We start from the raw sequence: 20,937 nt of genomic DNA, 5'->3' as shown, positions 1-20,937 counted from the left end.
GGAGGCCAGGCGTAGGGTTGGAACCCAGGCAGTCTGGTACCTACCCGAACTGACAGTGAGCCACTACGTCGTGTTCATTGAGATCAGCCACACGGAAGGCTTTGCTTTGTTTTGTTTTGTTTTGTTTCCGGCAGAAGAGTAAACGGTACAGGACAGGGAGGGATGTGGTTTCACTTTTTTTGTTTATCCTCATAAGAAAAGATATAACTGATGACATAGTGAATGTTTTCACATCTTTGAAAAATTCCACGAACTTTTGTCCAGAGACGTGCAGCGTGTGGGTGCCCGCACAGACCTTTCCCGCGCCCTGTGGCAGAGGGGCCTTCCGCCTGGGACCCGTGTTGAACCACATCGGTGGTTCCCACCCAGGGGTGGCTTTGTCCCTAGCGGCATTCAGCAATATCTGGTGTCACTTGAGTTGTCACAACCTGTGATGAGTTGCTACTGACATCTAGTGTCTATCGGCCCAGGGTGCTGCTCACAGGCGCACAGGGTGAGGCAGCTCCCCGACCAGACTCACACAGCCCACTTTAGTAGTGCTGAGGTTGGGACCCTGTGCCAGGTCCACTGGGCCATGTTCCAACTGAGAGTCTATTTGGATCGAAGAGGTAAGTAATGTTAAATCTGAGTACTTCTGGAGCGTGAATAGGTCAGGACCAAGTGGGAAGCAGGGTGAGGGGTGCAGGGTCACATTAGGCAGGACTCTCAAAAGGAGGACTAAATAATGACAGAAACTTGCAGGGGAGGCAGGAAAGTAGAGCAAACAGATCTTCACTGTTTTCCCCGAGGGCCAGCTCTGCGTATAACTCTCTGTCCTTCGCTGCTGTGCCTGTTGGTGGTGTCATGACTCGTTTTAGAGTAGCGTTTCAGCAGTGTGCTTGACAAGAATGGGCCAAAAATGGGCTTTGTGATTTACTCTGATTCATAACATTGAAATTGATTAAACTGAAAACTCTGGTTTGTAGTCAAAGAAATAGAGCCATACTTATTTTTTAAAAGCTATTTTGTGACTTTGGGATGCTTACTGTGTGCCAAACACTGCTAGATCAGTGCTCAGTCCCACTGAACTCTCATAGTAACCCTTTAAGGTAGTGACTGTGGTGACGGATAGCGAGCCTACTCACGGTCACGCAGCTAGGAAGCTGGAGTTGAAGTTCTGGTGGGTTCCATAGACTGAACTCCTGCCCCCAAGCGGGGCTCGGCTTGCCCCGCGCCCAGGTGCAGGCCTTCCTCGGGCGCCTCCGTCTGTGGCTGACACTGAGACACACGAATCCTGTGTGTATTCGGTCTCAGTTCCTGCTAGTGCGAGAATGTGTGTGCTTGGAAACAGGTATCCCATACGTACTTGAGAGCTTTTAAAAATTAAAGCTGTGAAATAGTCTATTCTAAATGGGTCTTAAAATTTGTGGAAGAAATGTAGTTACCAGTTTGAGGTAATTATTTGGATGTGATGGTTTTGGAACAGTGTGTTTATTTTCTTTACATATAGAAGGTTGGTGTTATTAAACATTTACAATGTATAAGAGAATTGAGATGAAGTCCTACCCTCTTAGTGTTTACCTCAGCTAATCCATTTGTGGAGAACATTGTACAAGCTGTTTCCAGTGAACTTCTGTGTAATAGGGACTTTGATACCAAAAGTAAGATCGATCCCTACCTCTCATTGGAAGACCGTTGTTTTGAAAGAGAGGGGACCCTTCATTTTTTACCATATTTGTGAGTAAATTAAATTGCTTTTAACATTTTCTAAGAAATGTGTGTGTCAGCCCAAGTGTTATTTCCTCTTTGTGGAGTTGAAAGTTAGGATGCAGGCCACTGTCCAGGGAGGAAGGGCCACACAGGTGGCCAGATGTGCTCTTCTCAAACTTCATTTTTTAAAATCCTCACCTGAGGACATTTTTTGCATTTATTGTCAGAGCAGGAGGGAGAGAGGAAGGGAGAGAGAGAGAAACATTGATGTGAGAGAAACACATCGACTGGTTGCTACCCACACGATCCCAACCAGGGCCAGTGACAAACTGCAACCAAGACACGTGCCTTAGCGGGAACCGAACCCAGGACTCTCTGGTCCATGGGCCGACACTAACCGCTGAGCCAAACCGGCCAGGGTTCAAACTTCTTATGTGGGGATGAGTAGTAAGATGTCTCGTCTCATTGATAAAAAGTATTGTTGCTTTTATGTTTTGTTTTATTTATATTTGCCAGCAGTTTCATATTTGGAGAAAAAGTATTGTGATTGGGGGAGGTGAGGTGCCTGTGATACTGTGGTCTGACTTCCCTGTTGTTACTGCGACTCCCCAGTTTGCACCTGGCTTCCCGATGTTCCTGACGCTTCCCTCCACGTCCGTCCCCACTGAGTCCTGGCAAATATGTGGGCAAGATTTATGCCAGTACCTTATTTTACTGTTTTTCCCTGCAAGCTTACTAAGTTATCATCATTGCTGGCTCCCTTTGTACTGGTTTTCTGTGTTAACTTTTAAGTTACATATTTTGTATGATTGTGTATAGTTAATATTGTTGAATAATCAGTCTGAGTTAAAACGTTTGATTAATTTAATCTTCAGAGTCTAGAAGATGTAAGAAATACTGCTTTATATGTGGTAAACATTTTGAATAGGTCATTAATTGATGACTCCCTTCAGTCTATAATGGTTAAATGTGGTTTGAATACTGTCTTCCTTGTATTCCCAATAGGTTTTGATCTACAGAAGGAAAATACCCCTGTTATTTACGGTGTGGTGTCAGTATTTGCTTACTTGAGAGTGTGTGCCTCAGACGGGGCAAAGCGGTGGCACTGGCCCAGGCTGACCAGTGTGAATGTTGCCAGTTACACGTCAGGACCTGGCCTTTGCCAGCCTTGCTCTGTGTAACTTTTTTTGATATGTGGAAAAGAGGGACAAGAGCTAAACTCAGAGCCAACTTGCTTTTGTTGGTCCACATGTTCAGCGCCAGGAGCACGCAGGCCTGCACCTGTTGGTAATTACGCGCAAGCCAGCTTTGCCGAATCCCAGGCCTCTGCTGAAACTTTTTTACTGGAACTAAACGATGTTGCCATTTTTATTTTTAGGTTTGCTGGCATGGGTAATCTCATTAAGGTGCTAACCAGGGACATAGACCACAATGCAGCACATTTTTTCTTGGACTTTGAAAGTAAGTCTCTTTAGCTCTTCACAGCTGGTGCATAATGGTAAAGGTGAAAGACTTATACTCACACCGCAGTGAAGGCCAGCCAAAATATTTGTTAATTGAATTTGGAATCCAAGTTTGCATGACTTTTTTCTTAATCGTAGGCAAACATCACCATCGTATGTATAACTCCTCAGTCGTTCATTTGCTAAAATCATGTTGAGTCTGTAGCCGGTGCTGTCCTTCATTAGTCCATGAAGCACGCAGCCTTATGATGAATATTCTAGCAGTATGCCGTGGTGACTATGCTCCGAGTCCTGCGATGGCTTTATCAAAATCACAAGTGTGCTGCGGATCCAGACCAGTGCTTAAATAACCTCCAAACATTCACGGTCCAGATTTGCTTAAAAACATACGCATGCAGGAAGTAAGTTTAATATTTTTCTATTTTAAGATGAAATGCAAAGGTGAGCTGTGGCCAAAACGCTTGCTATTTATTTGGCTTTGAATTGTTATTTTGGTGCAATTTTAAACAAGATTACATGTGAATAATTCTTGGTCAGAAATTTCTTTTTCAGAATACTAGCACTATTGGGATACTTAAAGAATTTTTCATTATAAGGCCATTAACGAGACTTGTCTTGGGAAAATTTTGCAAAGAATTAGAATGACAGTTTTGCCATTGTGTACAGGAAAACCACATTTCACCTCTAGGTCCTACACATCAGCACGTTGAGAACCCAGCTTGCTGCCTGCCAGAGCTCAGTCTGGGTGACCTGAAGGACGAATTCATGGCCTAATGAACATTTTTCCTATGACTATTGAAACAATCAATCAATTTCAGATGTTCTTATTTATAAAGGGATATTTTCTCTTTTCTCATTCTTGTCTTGACAGGTACCTTAACATGGGGAATCTTCTTAAAGTTTTGACATGCACAGACCTTGAGCAGGGGCCAAATTTTTTCCTTGATTTTGAAAGTGAGAAGATGATTTTATATCTATTTCTCTTTGCCTGCAGTAGACTGCGTTTGTCTTGCACTAAATGAGTGTTTCCACTTTGCCATCTTGTTAACTGCTTTGCATGACTGAGCTATGAATTGCTTGAGTAAAATTTCTGGTGCCTTCTAGAACTGGAAATCATATTTTATAGAATAAATTGTGGTAAAATTCTTTTTTGAAGTTTTATAAGAGATTCATATCTTAGTTGGACATTATTTTGTAATTTGAGATTCTCTAATGAAAATATTACTATGAAAAAATTTTGGTGGAAAGGACAAATGCTACTTCAGGATTTGTTCATGGAAGCAATATTTGGAGGAATTATTGCAATTGAGAAAAGTTAAATATTAACTCTATGTACCCACTGAAGTATTTCAATACAAATCTGTTCTTGAAGGCCATTCAAAGCTCAGTAATTTGGGCATAATATTAAAAGGTAAGCGTGAACCTTAATTATTTAATCTTTGTACATAATTAATTTGAAAAGTTAAGAAACTCATTACGTATTTATTTTGAGAGTTAATTTTTTTCTAACTCTAAATAAAAAGAAAGATAATGGGTTCACAGACCTTTGAGTAATTTGCCTTCTGTCTGTCTCATGTGCATGGCCTGTTGAGTGTGGTCTGAGGGTGGCAGGTAAGTGCCGTTGGCCCCTCTGCATGCTGAGAAGCTTGTGCTCTCTGGCTGGCTGTGCTGCTTAGCTTGTCTGGTTGTCGAATCAAGAACAATGATATTAAATTGGTGTCTTAGTGTGAATGTTGCTGTTTTAACTTATCATTAGAAAATTGTTAGGAAAGGGTGAAGAGATAGCCTGTAGATTGTAATCATGTGATCCCTTGCGTTATCACTTAAGGTTAAAACATTTAAACATATTTTTAAATACTTACGATTTAAGACCTTTTCTGTTTTAAAAACAAAGTAAACAAATCCCTTAAAATAAATCCCCAGAGAGTCATTGCATTTTTCACCAACTTCAGTTTAGTTTATGTAATATTATGCAATTCATTCTACTTTATGAATAATTTATGTATTTTTTCTTTAAACCAGGGGCAGTTCCTGTGAACACATTAGTTTGTTGCTTTTCTCCATTTTATGGAATAATTTGTGGTCTCTGATTTTTCTACTTTTATTACATTCTTACCAGTGTTCTCTTAATAGTTTGGGTAGTGTGTACAGCAAAGAGTAGTCATGTCAATATCAGGACCATAATAAATTGTTAGTTTTTAGGGGAACATGTAGTTAAGTAAATATTGGTTTTCTTGACCCTTCTCAACAATTTAACAAGACCGTTTTAAGTGCATGTTTAGCATGAATTTTAATCAGCTTGGGGATGTTGAGCAGGTTGCTGACTTGAAGATCATTCTTTCAGATGAGGCAACTCACATTAAAGCTGTATTTTAGTTTATTTGCAACCTTTCAAACTTGGTCTTGTATATTTTTCTGCTATTCTGTCTCCTTTTAACTCTGTCTCAAATTCCTTACATTTACAGAATCTTGGCTCTGATACAGTCAAGATCTTGTTCAAGACTTGGCACTTGATCTTTTTATAAACCCAGCATTATGTTGTGGTCCAGTGAGAAGCATGAATTTTACTGTAGTGTTTAAAATATTATTTGGTCTTGGTTTTCTAATCTGGGGTAGGTTTAGATCATTATCCTTAAAATTTAAATAGCTGATTTAGTGACAGGAAAAGGGTAAAACTGCTAACAACAATAATTACCAAAAACGAAGAACTACATATCAAGTGTTAATTTCTTAGACGAAGCTATAAATGAATGATACATGTTGCCTGTGTCAGCCTATGTAGAACTCTGGTTTGACACTTACTGGTTACTGTAAATAACTGTTCTTGTTTCTTATTTAAATTTTACAATATGTCTTCTTTTTTATTCTCATTTAATCAGTTTGATCTCTCATTCATTTTTCTTTTCTCTCTCTCTCTCTCTCTCTCTCTCCTCTCTCTCTCTCTCTCTGGTAAAAAAAACAAAACTTTTTTTAAAAAAGTTTTTCTTATGATTTGGCTACTAGAGTGAGCTTAGCCCATCAGATGGGTCCTCTTTTAAACTATTTTATGCCAGACGCAAAATGGTCGACATATTTGATGTTCCAGTTCCTTATGATTACAGAGAATAAAGCCACATTCTTTTATTAAATAAAATATGTAGTTCTACATTGTTTATTTCTAGAGGAATGGTAATATTCAGGTTACCAGTCATTTAGGTTTACTGTTTCCATCATTCTAACTGGTTAAGTCTAGCTCAGTGCATCTCCATGATTGGACAACTGTCGAAACAATTCCATAAAGATAAATATACTGGCATCAGTGTCAAACAAATGAACTATTCTAGTACATTTTAGACAGGACTTAGTGAGTCCTGTAGTTTAAAAATTAAAGACTCTGTCTTTGTCGTAAATCGTTCCTCCTTTAACTGGAGCATGTGCCCGCATGTGCTGTTTTTCACGTCAGTTCAGTGTACACTCATGGCTCGCCTCCTGCATGCTGACAGGTTGCTGCCGGAGTGCAAAGGTAGCTGAGGTGCAACTCATGCCTTTGGGGAGTTGTCAGGTTAGTAGGAGGGACAGGAATGCAAATTCATAATATTCTCTATGTAATTGACATTCCGGGTACAGATCAGAGAGGGGTTAACTTTACCCAGCAGTGAGTCGATTGGGCATCCTGGTAGACTTTCTGATGGTGACATTTGAGTTGGGTTGTGGAGGGTGAATCAGAATGTTTCAGACAGACTTAGTGAAGGACACTGTAGAAGGAACGAGTACAAAGGCCTTAAGGCTTGAAATGACAATCCGTGTTCATCGAAACTTCCTGTTACCTGTTCTTGAGGTACTAGAAAGAAGGTCTCTTTCTTAAAACAGGTTACACCCCCATATGATAAGGTTTTATTTGAGAAATAATGGCTCAGTTAACATATAAGTTCAGATTTGCCCCATAAAATCTGGCAGCACCTGTGCTAATGACAACATATATAAAAGCACTGCACTGGGGCCTGGGTCGCCTCTTCTAGTTCTTGACATTTTTTATTTTATAATGACACTGTTAAGTTTTTGCTTATTCTAATGAGAAATCATTTGCCTGAATAACTAGTGTATGTGGGCAAAAGTAAATTAAAGTTGTGAGTACATGAAACACAGAGTTCCTTCTTGTATTATTATTCATTATTTGTATCACAACTGTAAATCTACCTTTGCCCACCGCTGTATATGTTAGTTCATTAAATTGTGGTTCTTAGGAGAAGAGGGACTTCTTATTTGTTTTTATGTCCCTTCCCAATCTTAGCATAGTGCTTTATAAATTATAGAAGTTTAGTGTTTGTTAGTTAATCTTGATTGACATATTTTTAGTTAGACCAAAGTAGGAGAGTCAGTATAGGTGGATATTTGTAAATGAGAAATAGAATCTTACTTTCTCTGATTCTTTGTTTTAATGCCTTTACATTTAGTTACACATTTCTGCTGCTTCTGTATTTTTTGTGTTACCTGTCCCCCTATCTTTCAAAAAACTATTGATACCCACTTTTTTAGTCTAACTTTATTTTTCATTTGACCTCTTGTATATTTTCTGTTGCTTTTGCCCTGTACTTTGAAATATTTTTTATTCTGGTGGCATTTGCTTACATATGTTTTTTCTAAAATGATGTAGGATTTTATTTGTTCAAAGATTAAAATGCCTATTGGTGTCCTTTAACTCATGCTGGAGGCATAGTTATATCTACCATCTCTGTAATTTCTCATTTACACAACAAATATTTATCATAGAAAGTCTGTGAGGTACTGAGTTTACGTACCATTCAGTGGTATGTACTGCACATTGAGGTCCCCGCCTTGATGAGATTTATGGAGATAGAGTGTAAATATTTATTGATTGAATGAATGAGTACAAGATTAAAGCAGAGAGACTCCTTATCACAAGTTATAATTTTTATGTGATCTTTGCCTCCTTTTGTACCATAACAACTTTAATTTTAGTAATTATTTTCAGTGATTCTTTTAAAGAAAAGCAGTGTGAAATTATTAAAGTATTTAATTTTACCTTCAAACAAAAAGAGCAACTGAAATATACTGTAGTTTTTCTTGAATAGCTTTTAAATAAGCTTGGTGAATTATCATTGTGCTGCTCTCAGGAGTAGATGCGTTCCTTTGCAATCAAATGAATGTCCTTTTGTTAGCTGGCTAAGTAGTAGATTTTTTCTTCAACTAATGAAATTTTCACTCTTTGCTCTGAAAAATCTAAGTGACAAGTCTTGGGTGCATTATATAATATCATTTTTTTGAACAAATGCTTTCTTTTATGTAGTTTCTTCCTATCCCTGGTATTTCACCCTTTTGCATGACCTGCTGTCGGTACAGTAGTGCTTACCTGTCTGCTATTTTCTGTTTGTCTCCATTTCTACAGCAGTCTTCAGCAGCTTTCAAAATTATAAATGTGACTTCCTGTGACAGTCTAAAAATGTTCAATCAGTGTGGTGCTGGGTCCTTTTTCCACCCTTAGGGGAAACTGAAACCTTCTCCTTTGTTTTTAAGTTTCTTGGTACTTGTTAAATCTTTATTAATTATTCATCACTCCCAAGGTCTATTTAAATCTGCTTGATAATGTTTCTTTGTATGTAAGTCTCAGTGTCACATTTTTCTTGTAACAACTTGTCACCACACCAAAAATACATAGCATCTGCGAACCTTACAAGTACCTTTTCATATATGAAAGTCAAAATATTGTCCTTTGTCATGAATTCCCTCTTCATGAATTTAAGCTGTGTCTACTATTGATGTTTATGTCTGTAGTTTCACAATCCACATGAACAAGTATAAAACTGCTGCTTTTGCATGTAAAAAGTGTTTACTGTACCTGGTGTAAGTATTAAAGTTATAAGGTGTACTTTTTAAAAGTGTATGTCTAACTTACTTTGGAAAATATGGTCTGGCTAAAGGTGGAAGGATATTACAGCTAAATGACACACTCGGATTTTGAAAATATCATTTAACTGCAATATCGGTATTTGCTCCTAGAATTAATACCTGTATAGCTTCGGACACAGTCTTTTTAATTGGATCCTCTTGTGTAATTATTTTGTCACAGTATTTTCATTTAAAAAAATGCATGATTTCTGAAAAGAAATTTGAAAAATAAGGGAACAGACATGAGAGCACAAATTCTTAAGTTGGCTTTGCATGTAAATATTACTTGATTATTGTTTCTGTAGTACTGTCTTAAGTATGTTGAAATTAAAATTTTGGTATTGTTATTGTTGGTTTAAAAAATAATCTGTGGTATGTTTTTGACTAGTTGGCAGGTTTAATAGGTTGAGTTGAATTATGACCTGCCCTGAGCACAAAATACAGTTCCAGTGTTTAGGCATCTGGGTCCTGGTTTCCTATGTGAACCAAGTTCCCTTACATTTTCTGAGGAAAGGAATAGACAGATCGTTGTGTATTTGTGGGGAGATGGTATGTCTACAAAAGACTTCAGGTACTAGTTTTACATGATAGGTAAACAAAGAGATCAGAAATGTTCTTATTTCATATTATAAATTTGGTCTGCCTCCCCTACCCTCGTAAGAGAAAATTTTAGCTGGGAGAAATTCTGCAAGCACAGTTCCTCTCTAAAACATCGTGGTAGTTTATCTGTAGCAGCGTGGCCTCGTTGGAAAGAGTTAAGAAAAACTCACTTTCCTCAGAGTGTCCATCCCCCAAAGAAATGTATTAAATAAAACAATTTATCCTTCGAAAAACAAATGACCACATTATTAATAACAATTTCTGTTACCTCTAGTCTAGCAGAGAACTCTCAATGTAGTCACATTAACATATGTTCTGTGGCTAACACTGCAGGTGGTGGAAATGCCACGTGTGTGGTCCTCATCATGTCTTTGTAACGACAGCTCTTCCTTTTTTCCTCACTCATTCTCAAGGATGTAGGAGCGCAGTGTTTGCTTTAGCATTTAAACTGTCAGCGATAATATTGTAGCTCAAGTGTCTAGTTTTCAGAGGCCCAGTAATTCTGGAGCAGTTTATACTTGGACTCCCTGCCCAGGAATCGGACCAGGTGTTCATCAGCAGAGAAGCTCATTGGTACAGTGTTTAAAGTGGCCCCTAGAAAAGGGGAGCATCTAAAAAGTATTCTTTTAAAACATTTTTTATATCAAAATTTATTTATTAAAATTAATTTTACAGGGCAATAAAGTTGTTTCAGTCTTAAACCATAGGTTAGCAAGGTACAATAGTAGATCTTTCATTTCTGTTACGTTAAAATAGATCATTGCTTATGAATTACTGATAGTGATGAATATAATGAAAAAGTGATTATTAATGCTATCACAATTTAAATTTTGAATTCTAATTCTGCAGTTCACTTAATATACCAAGTCATGATTTGTAACTAAAATAAATAGTAATGTTTGGTGTTCCCTTGCTTCTTTGTGATATTTACAAACTTGATGCTAGTTATTCAAGTGTAGAACTATGGAAAAAATAACTTCTAAGAAGTGCAAGGTTAACATTGAATAAAATGTTAGTCATCTTTAGGAATTTGGATTGCTTAGAGTTATGTGTACTAAAAAATTCATATGACTGTGAATTTTCTTGTGCTTTCCTGCTATTTAGATGCCCAGCCTACAGAGTCTGAGAAGGAGATTTATAATCAGGTGAATGTAGTATTAAAAGATGCAGAAGGCATCTTGGAGGACTTGCAGTCATATAGAGGAGCCGGCCATGAAATACGGGAGGTAAAGCATAACCACTCTCCAGTCAACCGAAATGTGCTGTGTCCCTCTTCTTGATTGCTGTTGCTTTCTGTACTTTGGAGTTCTCTATTGCATATTAAATAATCTATTTAAAGGGAGATCACTTGCATTATTTCAAAATGGTTGCAAGATATAAGAGTAAAAGGAAAACAATGGTCTACAAATATGGAACATATATATTAAAGGAAACTTTATTTGTTTTATTGGTTACTCTCACACCTGAAATTTACTGAATCCATGGGGGCTGGTGGGACTCCTTAGAGGGGAGGAGAGAACACAGCTTTCTTTGGCACTTGTTCTGCCAGTCTATTGTTTCTGCTGCTCCGGAGTTTCCTGGGGAAAGTCTGCAGTCACCCTTGTGGTCTGGATCCCAGCTCTGTCTGATGACTTCACACCACAGAGCAAATGTTCAGTGTGGTCTCCCTCAGCTTCTTTTCCCAAGCCTCTCATCTCATCCAGCTTTCTTTCCAGTCATCTTTTTCCATTTCTTATGTTTTTCAGAACAAGCTTAGTCTCTATTTCTTACCAAGACTGTCTTCTCTACCATTGTTCTCCATTCTCCTCCAGAGCTTTAACTATTTCTTCTCTTCATTACATCTGTTTTTTCTCTCTCTTTTTTTTACCCTCACCCGAGGACATTTTTCCATTTTTTGTTCAGATAGAGTGGGAAGGAGAGAGAGGAAGAGAGAAAGAGAGAAACATCAACGTGAAAGGGACACATCAAGTGGCTGCCACCCGCACGACCCAACCAGGGTCGGAGACAAACTGCAACCGAGGTACATGCCCTTAGTGGGAACCGAACCCGGGTCTCTCTGGACCGCAGGCTGATGCTCTAACCGCTGAGCCAAACTGGCCAGGACTTTTTTTTCTCTTTTATTGACTTTTTCTCCTCAGCACAAACACGTACTCCTCTGTGCTGTACTACCCAAAGAAACCTTTGAGCCTCTTTTTCTCATTACCACGTTTCTTGAAGACATATCCCGAACTTTGTTTCTTCACCCCCTTGACTCTATTCTGTAACTGCTGGTGCGCAGGCCTCAGGTCCCATCCAGCTCCTCCAGTGGAGCTGAGTCCCATGCTCCATGGTGGTCGCCACTGTCATCTACTAGGCACCCTTTTGCATGCTGGGCTATAATTGGTGCTACGCCAGAAAACGTTCTTGAACAGCAGTAAAGCTGATGTGAAAGGGGAAGGAATCAAAATTAGGAGGAGAACCATAAAATGTCGTCATAGGAGAGCAGCCGTTGTCTGCAGTTCTAAATCCAGGCATGGCCGGGACCCAGCCACCTGCACTCGGTTATGACAGTGGGTGGCACTGGCGGGAGCATTTGCTGCTGTGAGGATGAGCAGATACTTAGAAAATTAGTTTTAGATCCTTGCAAGAAAAGCTGGACAGGCTTCTCAAGAGAAAAAAACAAATTAAAAATTTTATCTATTTGCTTATTTCCTGAATAATAAATAAAATAAACAAATTTTTACTACTTGCTATAAAACATTACTGAGATGGGGCTTAAGGCTAAAAGGATTTTTCATGCACAGCATGATAATATCATTGTTCCTTTGAAATATTCGTGTTAATATAATACGAATTAAAGATCGTTATGTGTGTAATGTCAGACTTTTTAACATTAAAATATTTCTAGATGGTCACATAAATGGGATTTACTTCAGACTCCTATTTTAAGCATCATTTCAAAATTTTTATATTGAACAAAATCAAGAAAATTTGAATATAGTGCAAGCTTATGAAGCAAATTGCTTAAATAGTAAATTGCCCATTTATTTAGTTCATAGCTGATTTATTCAGAGCATCTTCTGAATTTATCTGGTTTCAGTTTTAGTGTTTGTTCTTGTGTTGGGTTTTGTGTAGATGGAGTAAGAGCACTCTGGTGCCTTGGGGGAATCTGAACATGTGGCGCCTCCCAATACTGTTGGAGAGCAGCCCCGCCCCTGCCCAGGTTACGCGTTTCAGCTTTCAGGTGTTATCCTTAGGTTGTCTAAAGGTGTCGGAGAAAGCAAACCAGGTTATTGAAAAAAGGCATTAAGTTCCATAAAGGATTAAGAAAAGCATCTATAAGCAAAAGAAAGAGGAAAGTAAGAAAATACATTTCTTTCTAAAGAACTCCTCTGTATTCACAGAAGATATCCTGATAGGTTGAAAGATTGGGCATAGAAAGAGACACGATCACATTATATTAGGGTCTCTAGATGGTGGTTTAATCCCTCCTCTTTCAGATTTAAAACTAGTTTTTACCTTATTATTTAGGAAACATCAAGAAAACTTGGATTCCAGAATAGTATTTTAGTTATAGGAAATGAGTATGACAATTTCTGAGTCGCATATTTCAGGTTGATTTGGGTCCTTAAGTGTTTGGTAGGTCTCTTAAAGCTCTTTGGACCCTGGAATTTGAACTATTGAAAGTTTCGTACCTGGTTCCATTTATTTCATTTATTGCCTAACTTTTTGGCTTCTTTTTCTACTAAAATAATTCTGTGACAAAGACTTGCTGAGAACGCCTGACTGCGACATGTGAAACAGTATAGAATGGTTTCTTTTTTGTGGCTCTAAAAGGTACCAAGACATAATATATAGTGTCACCCAAGTCCATCGTGTCCACACTTATTGCAAGGGTGGCTAAAGGTATGTTATAGTAGGTTTAAAGTGTCCATGGAGTTGAGGAGGCCACTCTCAGCATTCCTGGGTTCCTGGGTCCATTATTCTGTATTTTATAGATTCTGCCAGGGTTTCCAACATTTGCCAAAACCTATATTTTAATGCAAAAATAATACTATTGTGATTTTTAGGACTCTAACTATTGTTTTTCTTTGGATTTTGAAGGCCATCCAGCATCCAGCGGATGAGAAGTTACAAGAAAAGGCATGGGGTGCTGTTGTCCCACTTGTAGGCAAATTAAAGAAATTTTATGAATTTTCTCAGAGGTTAGGTAAGTTGAAAGTTGTGTGATTATGACTTCCCTAGTGAAAAAGACATTTATTGACGACACCGGAAGTAATTTGGAGTATTTTATGTTCACATAGATAAATTAATATGTTCCATTGTGAAGCAAGCTTGTTAGACTGTAGGGTTGCAGCATAAACCTAGTTCTTTATTCAGACCATTGGTCTTGACAAATTATAACTTCCACAAGGAAATCTCTGATTTCTTTGCTGTCTAAAGGGTCCTAGCGTGAGAAACCACTTGGTAGGACATCTCTCCGGCCCTACAGCAAACCTTTCCCACACGCAGGAACTAATCCACAGGCTCTGGGCTGTTTAGATTCTGCTGTTCTGAAAATCATTGCTGATTATGATCAGTTCATGTATCTGACCAGAGCTGTACAAGTTGAGAACTAGGAAGCTAATGGTATACTCAAAGTTATCTATGGAGTTACTAAAGCACAAGGAATCAAACTATTAGCATTTCCCTTGCATGGGAAACTATTGCAAGATCAGAATTGTACCTTCACTGCAATGAGTAAACAAAATTGCAATTCCCTTTCATGGAGAAGGAGGCAGAGGTAAGATTTGGACATTGAACTGTTTGTGTAATTTTTTTTAATTTTTATTTTTTAAAAATCTTTATTGTTGAATGTATTACAGATGTTCCTCATTTTTCCCCCATTGACCCCTTCCTCCCCACTCCTGCCCCCCCTCCCGCCTTTTCCCACACTATTGTCTGTGTCCATTGGTTATGCATATAAGTTCTTTGGTTTATTTCTTCCCACCCCCCAAACCCCTTTCCCTTTGAGGTTTGTCAGTCTAGCAATGAATTTGTACTTCTTAATCCTTTCACCTTTTTCACCCATTCCCCCAACCCCCCTCCCATCTGGCAACCAACAAAATGTTCTCTGTATCTATGAGAATGTTTCTGATCTGCCTGTTCATTTTGTTTGTAGATTCCATTGTTGATAGATATGTATTCATTGCCATTTTGTTTGTTTATATATTTTATCTATTTCTTCAGAAAGACCCTTCATCATTTCATATAATAACGGTTTGGTGGTGATGAACTCCTGTAACTTTTTCTTGTCTGGGAAAATCTTTATATGGCCATCGATTCTAAATGACAGCTTTGCAGGATAGAGTAATCTTGGTTGTAGGTTCTTGCTTTTTATCACTCTGAATATTTCTTGCCACTCCCTTCTGGACTGCAAAGTTTCTTTTGAGAAATCAGCTGACAGCCTAATGGGAACTCCCTTGTAGGTAACTAGCTGCCTTTCTCTTGGTGCTTTTAAGATTCTCTCTTTGTCTTGAACCTTTTGCATTTTGATGATGTGTCTTGGTGTGGGCCTCTTAGGATTCATCTTGTTTAGGACTCTCTGTGCTTTCTGGACTTGTATATCTGTTTCCTTCACCAAGTTAGGAAAGTTTTCTGCCATTATTGTTTCAAATAGGTTTTCGATTTCTTGTTCTCTCTCTTCTCCTTCTGGCATCCGCAAGATGCGAATGTTGGCACGGTTGAAGTTGTCCCAGAGGCTCCTTACACTATCCTCATTTTTTTGGATTCCTTTTTCTTTTTGCTGTTCTGATGGGGTGTTTTTTGCTTATATTCCAAATCAATGGTTTGCTTCTTGGATTTACATACTCTACTATTGAATCTGTGTAAATTATTCTTTATTTCAGTTAATGCCTCCTTCATTTCTGACTGCATCGTATCTGACTGGTCCTTTTTTATGCTCTTGAGGCCCTCACTAAGTTCACTGAGGTTCTCACTAAGTTCATTGAGCATCCTTATAAGTAGTATTTTGAACGCAGCATCTGTTAGGTTGCTTATCTCCATTTCGCTTAGTTCTTTTCTTGGGGTTTTGTTCTGTTCTTTCATTTGGGACCTGTTTCTTGGTCTCATTTTGGCTGCCTCCCTGTGTTTGTTTCTATGTATTACTTAACGAGAGGTATGGGGCTATCTGAGACCAGATGCTGCTTGTTTGAAAGAATTTAGGAAAACCTGAAGCAGGATCCAAGGCAGGCCAATCCTATGGTTAAGCAACTGGCAACAGCTTGGGTGGGCCTGAAGGTTGGGTGGGGTGGGGCGGTGCCTCAGGGAGTCACCAGGGCGGGGCTTCCAGTGTGAGCCAGGTTGCTGGAGTCCCAGATATGGCTTCTGTCTGCCGCCCCAGGGAAGGACTCACCAAAGGAACAAAGGCCTCTGACAGCACGTCTGTCCCGGAGAAAGCCCCCTCCAGTGCCAAACAGCTCAGTTCTTCCCTGTGTGTCTCTGGCGCCCCTTGAGCTGCCTCCCCTCCAAGCTTAGAGGGAGAGAGTCCGATAAGTCCGTGCGCGGGCCCTTTAAGGAGCTGCCTGGGGCTCCAGCTGCCTCAGCCTCCCTGAGCCTCAGTTCCCACTGGTTTTCCAGCCAGAAGTGATGGGGATTCTCTTCCTGGCACTGGGACCCTGAGCGGGGCACCTGGTGTGGGACGGGGACCCCTCAGTCCTCAGGGAGGACCTTCCCAGCCGAGGTGTCCTCCTGATTTTTATCCGCCACACGTGGGTGTGGGACCAGCCCGTCCCCTCCGCCCCTCCTACCAGTCTGGATGTGGCTGCTGCTTTAATTCCGTAGTTGTAGGACTGCCCTTCAGCTTGATGTCAGGCGGTTTTGAATGATGGTTGTTCTGTAGTTTAGTTGTAACTTTGATGTGGTTGTGGGAGGACATGATACCGCATTTACCTACCCGCCACCTTGACTGGAAGTGTGTACTTTTTAAAAAAATATGTCTTTACTGATTTTTTCGAGAGAGAAGAAGAGGGCGGGAGGGAGAGAGAAAGAGGGAGAAACATTGATGTGAGAGAGAAACATCAGTTGGTTGCGTCCTGTATGCACCTCAACTGGGGTCTGAACCTACAACTTGGGCACGTGCCCTGACCAGAAATTGAACCATCAACCTTTTGGTGCATGGGATGTTGCTCAATCAACTTGAACCTCATGGGCCAGGGCTGCTTGTGTGATTTGAAAGGTGTCCATTGGAAGGGCTTTTCTGTGTGCAATTGTGGTAACGGGAGAAGCAGTATAGATATGTCTGGAATTTGAAACATTTAAGTTGAAGTTCTTGACACATTTTATATAGTTTTGGATCTCATTCATATATCTTAAATGAATATATGCAGTTTGATAGGAAACCATACTATAAGGTAGGAGTCACACTGGGGGCTCACAAGGTTAGTTTAGTCCTGAGGTGTAATTTGTTTGACCCATAGTTTTAAAAAATTCCTCATTAATTGCCAGGTTTAAAAATTGATAATTGTTTTATTGTCTTGAAATTGGGCAATTGTTTTTGATACAATCAGTAGCTTAGGCACTAGCTGGTGTGTGTGTCTGTCGGCTGGGAGCTGACTGACAAACCATCTCTGTTCATTACTCAAGGCTTGAGCTTTCGAGGTTGCAGTAGGTTCCTATCGCTCCCTAGTTTTTATACCTAACTTTTCATATTGTTTTATGTTAGCTAGTAGGTTTTTGTGATTGCAATTTTTGCTTTAAAGTTGAAGTTCTTTTTTTAAAAAAAATGCCTATGTTTTTTAAAAGGTAAGAGAATAGCTATTTTTCCTTAGATGCAACATACACTATTAAATGTAAAGGCAAATAATAGTTAAGGTAGGGGTATTTTATAAATCATCCTTTTTCCTACCAGAAATAAGAATGGTAATTTCTTCCCCTAAGTACGATGTCAGTTCTTTCACACTATGTGCCTTTCGGCCAAGTATCTGCCTAGTCTGTAGCTTGGTGGCCTCAGACCACTGGCCCTGGCCTTTTAATCGTGGTGATCTTGACTCCTTCATATTTAGAGGGTTTTTTGTGTTGCTAGTTTCTGGCTGCATTTACAGTTGAATTGCTTTAGATGGTGCTCTGGTCCTACTGGAGCACATTTTGGTCTCTTAGCATTTGCCAGTAAAAAAAGAATAATTGTAAAGTAGTCCAAACCAGTCAGGTGTACGTGTTTTCTTATATTTTACCCAGTAGAATGAAATCAGGCTGCTGCTCTGTTGCCATCAGGTGCTGTGTTCCGTTTACGCACAGGCACATGGTGACGCAGGTATCGATTGCAAAGAGCTGTCGGTTTCCAGGTTGCCGTGTGGAAGCCTCGAACCGTCATCATTGTACTCTGGGGCTTCCATAAAGTTACGAGCAAAGTATGCATTTAAGATCTGATGACTTGCTCATCTCTTGTCTAATAGCCTGGCTAGTGATGTTTCCAGTTTGCTTGCATGCAGGACGCATGCATGTCTGTGCTTGCCTGTGATAGGAGCTCAGTGTGTGTTGAGTGAGTGATGCACTCATGAGTATACACATCTGCTCTATCAAATATGTGTTGGGTATTTAGGAGAGGCAATAAATGGATTTCATGCTTTGGTGGCATAATGGTCTATGTTTGAATTCTGGTGTTTGCTGCTTTTTAGCTGTGTGGTTTTGGCCATATTGCTTAAATTCTCTGAGCTTTAGTATCCTGTCTGGTCCTTCAGTCTGTTGAGTCTTCTGCTTTATGTCCACTAAACCTCTTTTGTCTCTTCTCCTGCCTCAGTGTTGAGCCAGAGATGAGGATCAACACTATAGACAGTACACGGAGCACCACTCAACCATCAGATGAACATGTTCCTTCAGAGTCTTGCAGTCTCAAGGAGAGAGGGTGGCTTGGCCTGAGCTCTGCAGATATACCATGGGGTGTATTCCGGAAGAGGAACCCTGGTTCCTTGCTGGCTTGCATATTTATGGAGAGACACGGAAGGGATCACTGACTGATTTGGAAGATACTTAGCTTTGCTGATAGTGCTTAACCTTGCTGGCCTGGGAAACATCCTGATCTTGCTTGTTTTGGTCTGAGGCCTTCCTGGTTGAAATGTAACCTGAAGGAGGTTATGTGATCAGACAGTAGACAGACTGCTCTGTCTCTCCTCAGTCTTTCTGCCTGCTGTTCCAGGGACTTCCAGGGACCACCTCCAGGGTCTTAATGAGTGAGTTTATCCAACATGTTGACTCCTTTGCACTCTGCTAAATATATCAAAATTAATCAAAAGGTCCCAAAGCACCCACAATAATTGTGGTCATGTCTCCTGGCTGTTTTAAATCTCCACAGACCACATCCTTTGGGTTCTCATCTGAAGATTCAATGACTCATCTTTGATAGTAGATGGGTGGCAGCTGGTGAGAATAAATGGCTTGTCTTTCGAGGGAACTTTCTGCAGGCATCTCCCCTTCCTACTCATTCACTTGTTTCTTTCTCTTCATGCTCTGCCTGTGGACTAATCTGTCTTTGTTATTTCTCCTAGTTTGTCTCTCTTGCAGTCTTCTTATATAGCTTTGGCTTCTGAATTGGTCTACCAGCTAATTTCTTCTAAAATTTAGGGCTTAATAGCACATTCATTTCTTCCTTCTCATCTGCCTTTTCTAAGAATCATAATTATGTGGTTTTGTTTCAGGACTTTCATCAGAGAGACCAATTCCTGTGTCATTTCTTCTTTGACCTCCTTTCTTTTCAGCTCAGCTGGAGGGCTGGCCACCTTCTGGGATCCTCTGTCTTTGATTCCTATCTTGATGCTGGGTGTTTAGGCCAGTAGGACTCTCTCGTATCAGCAGAGGAACCCAAGTCAAGAGGCTGATTTAGCTGCTTCAAAGGCAGATAAGTGTCCTATCATCTTGGTATCCCTTTACAACAGATCTGTCATTGAGAGCTTCAGCCATTCATAGACAGAAGTTCTCTAAGTTCATTGGCCATCCCAACTCAGCTATGTGACCTGAGTCCACCACTAGGGGGCGAGGTCTCCTATCCCCCAAAGTGGTAGAGTGCTTTGAATGCTGAAATTAACCCTGCGACTTGATAAAATCTAGGAAATGCAAAATATTTTTGCTAACAGTCCAGTTTTTTAACAGTATTGATGTGTGTTTTCTTAAGTGGGTTTTTTTCCCTGTTATCTCTTTCAAACTTTGCTTTCCACTTACGCTAACGTTGACACATTGAATGAATCTTGGGAGCATTAAAACATTTTTCAAAGTAGCCCCAAAAATGTTATTCCTCTTAATTGATTTTCACATCCATTTTGCAGCTCTGTGAGCCATCCATGGGCCTAGAATTCATTTTCTTTCTTTCTTGTTTTTTTTTTGTGGTATGTGTCCCTAGCAGGAACCGAACCCGGGACTCTGGTCCGCAGGCCGATGCTCAACCACTGAGCCAAACTGGCCAGGGCTAGAATCCATTTTCCACACTGCGGATGAGGTGGAGAACTTAAATGCTAATCTGATGATATGACTTCCCTGCTTAATTAGTTTATCCAGGGATGTTAGGGTGACAGAGCCAGGATGCTTCCTAGAGCGCACACAGCATGTGCGCGTTGTTTTAGTCTTGGGCTGCTCCATGCGTGTCTGCCCTTCGCATGGGCCTTGCAGCTGAGTGCTGGGCCTTGCAGCTGAGTGCTGGGCCTTGCAGCTGAGTGCTGGGCCATGCAGCTGAGTGCTGCGCCTTGCAGCTGAGTGCTGGGCCTTGCAGCTGAGTGCTGGGCCTTGCAGCTGAGTGCTGGGCCATGCAGCTGAGTGCTGGGCCTTGCAGCTGAGTGCTGGGCCTTGCAGCTGAGTGTTGGGCCATGCAGCTGAGTGCTGGGCCTTGCAGCTGAGTGCTGGGCCATGCAGCTGAGTGCTGGGCCTTGCAGCTGAGTGCTGGGCCTTGCAGCTGAGTGCTGGGCCTTGCAGCTGAGTGCTGGGCCTTGCACTGGCTCTCTGCCAGTGTGTGCACAGTCTTCCTCGTCCTTAGTGGGCACTCCAGTCCCAGCCCAGGCGCCACTCAGGGAGAATTTTTTTGAACCTTTAACTAGGTGAGGTCCCATTTTTATACCTTTCCATTATACCGTGTATTTCTTCTTAACACACATCACAAATATAATAATTTCTCCTCCTTCTCTCTGTATAATAAGGCTCCATGTGGCCATAGGGAACTGTCTACCTTCATCTGTTTCTCCAGTGTCTTGCACATAGTAGACAGTCAATATGTTTTTTGACTTACCTATGAAAAAGGATAATAACTACCATTTGGAGTTATTGTGTGGATAACAAATAATGTCTATGAAGTGTCTAGTTT

At 40.2% G+C, this 20,937-nt stretch overlaps 1 protein-coding gene across 5 annotated transcripts in view; it reads left to right on the top strand.

Moving 5' to 3' along the window:
• Positions 1–20,937, top strand: part of CYRIB (CYFIP related Rac1 interactor B) — a 131,515-nt gene that overhangs the window by 96,675 nt on the left and 13,903 nt on the right. For 3 of the 5 annotated variants that reach the window (XM_036263697.1, XM_036263695.1, XM_036263696.1), the window contains 3 exons: positions 4,024–4,106; positions 10,743–10,864; positions 13,722–13,827. In XM_036263697.1, coding sequence (XP_036119590.1) covers positions 4,034–4,106; positions 10,743–10,864; positions 13,722–13,827 — 301 coding nt within the window. In that variant the 5' untranslated portion in view covers positions 4,024–4,033. Of the gene's footprint in view, positions 1–3,067; positions 3,554–4,023; positions 4,107–10,742; positions 10,865–13,721; positions 13,828–20,937 lie in introns of all 5 variants that reach the window. The other 2 variants (XM_036263694.1, XM_036263693.1) reach the window with 2 other exon arrangements.

Source organism: Molossus molossus, unplaced genomic scaffold (genome assembly GCF_014108415.1).
Source record: "Molossus molossus isolate mMolMol1 unplaced genomic scaffold, mMolMol1.p scaffold_m16_p_16, whole genome shotgun sequence".
Taxonomy (NCBI): domain Eukaryota; kingdom Metazoa; phylum Chordata; class Mammalia; order Chiroptera; family Molossidae; genus Molossus; species Molossus molossus.
Note: the sequence above shows the minus strand (reverse complement) of the source record. Positions and strands in the feature narration are given on the sequence as shown.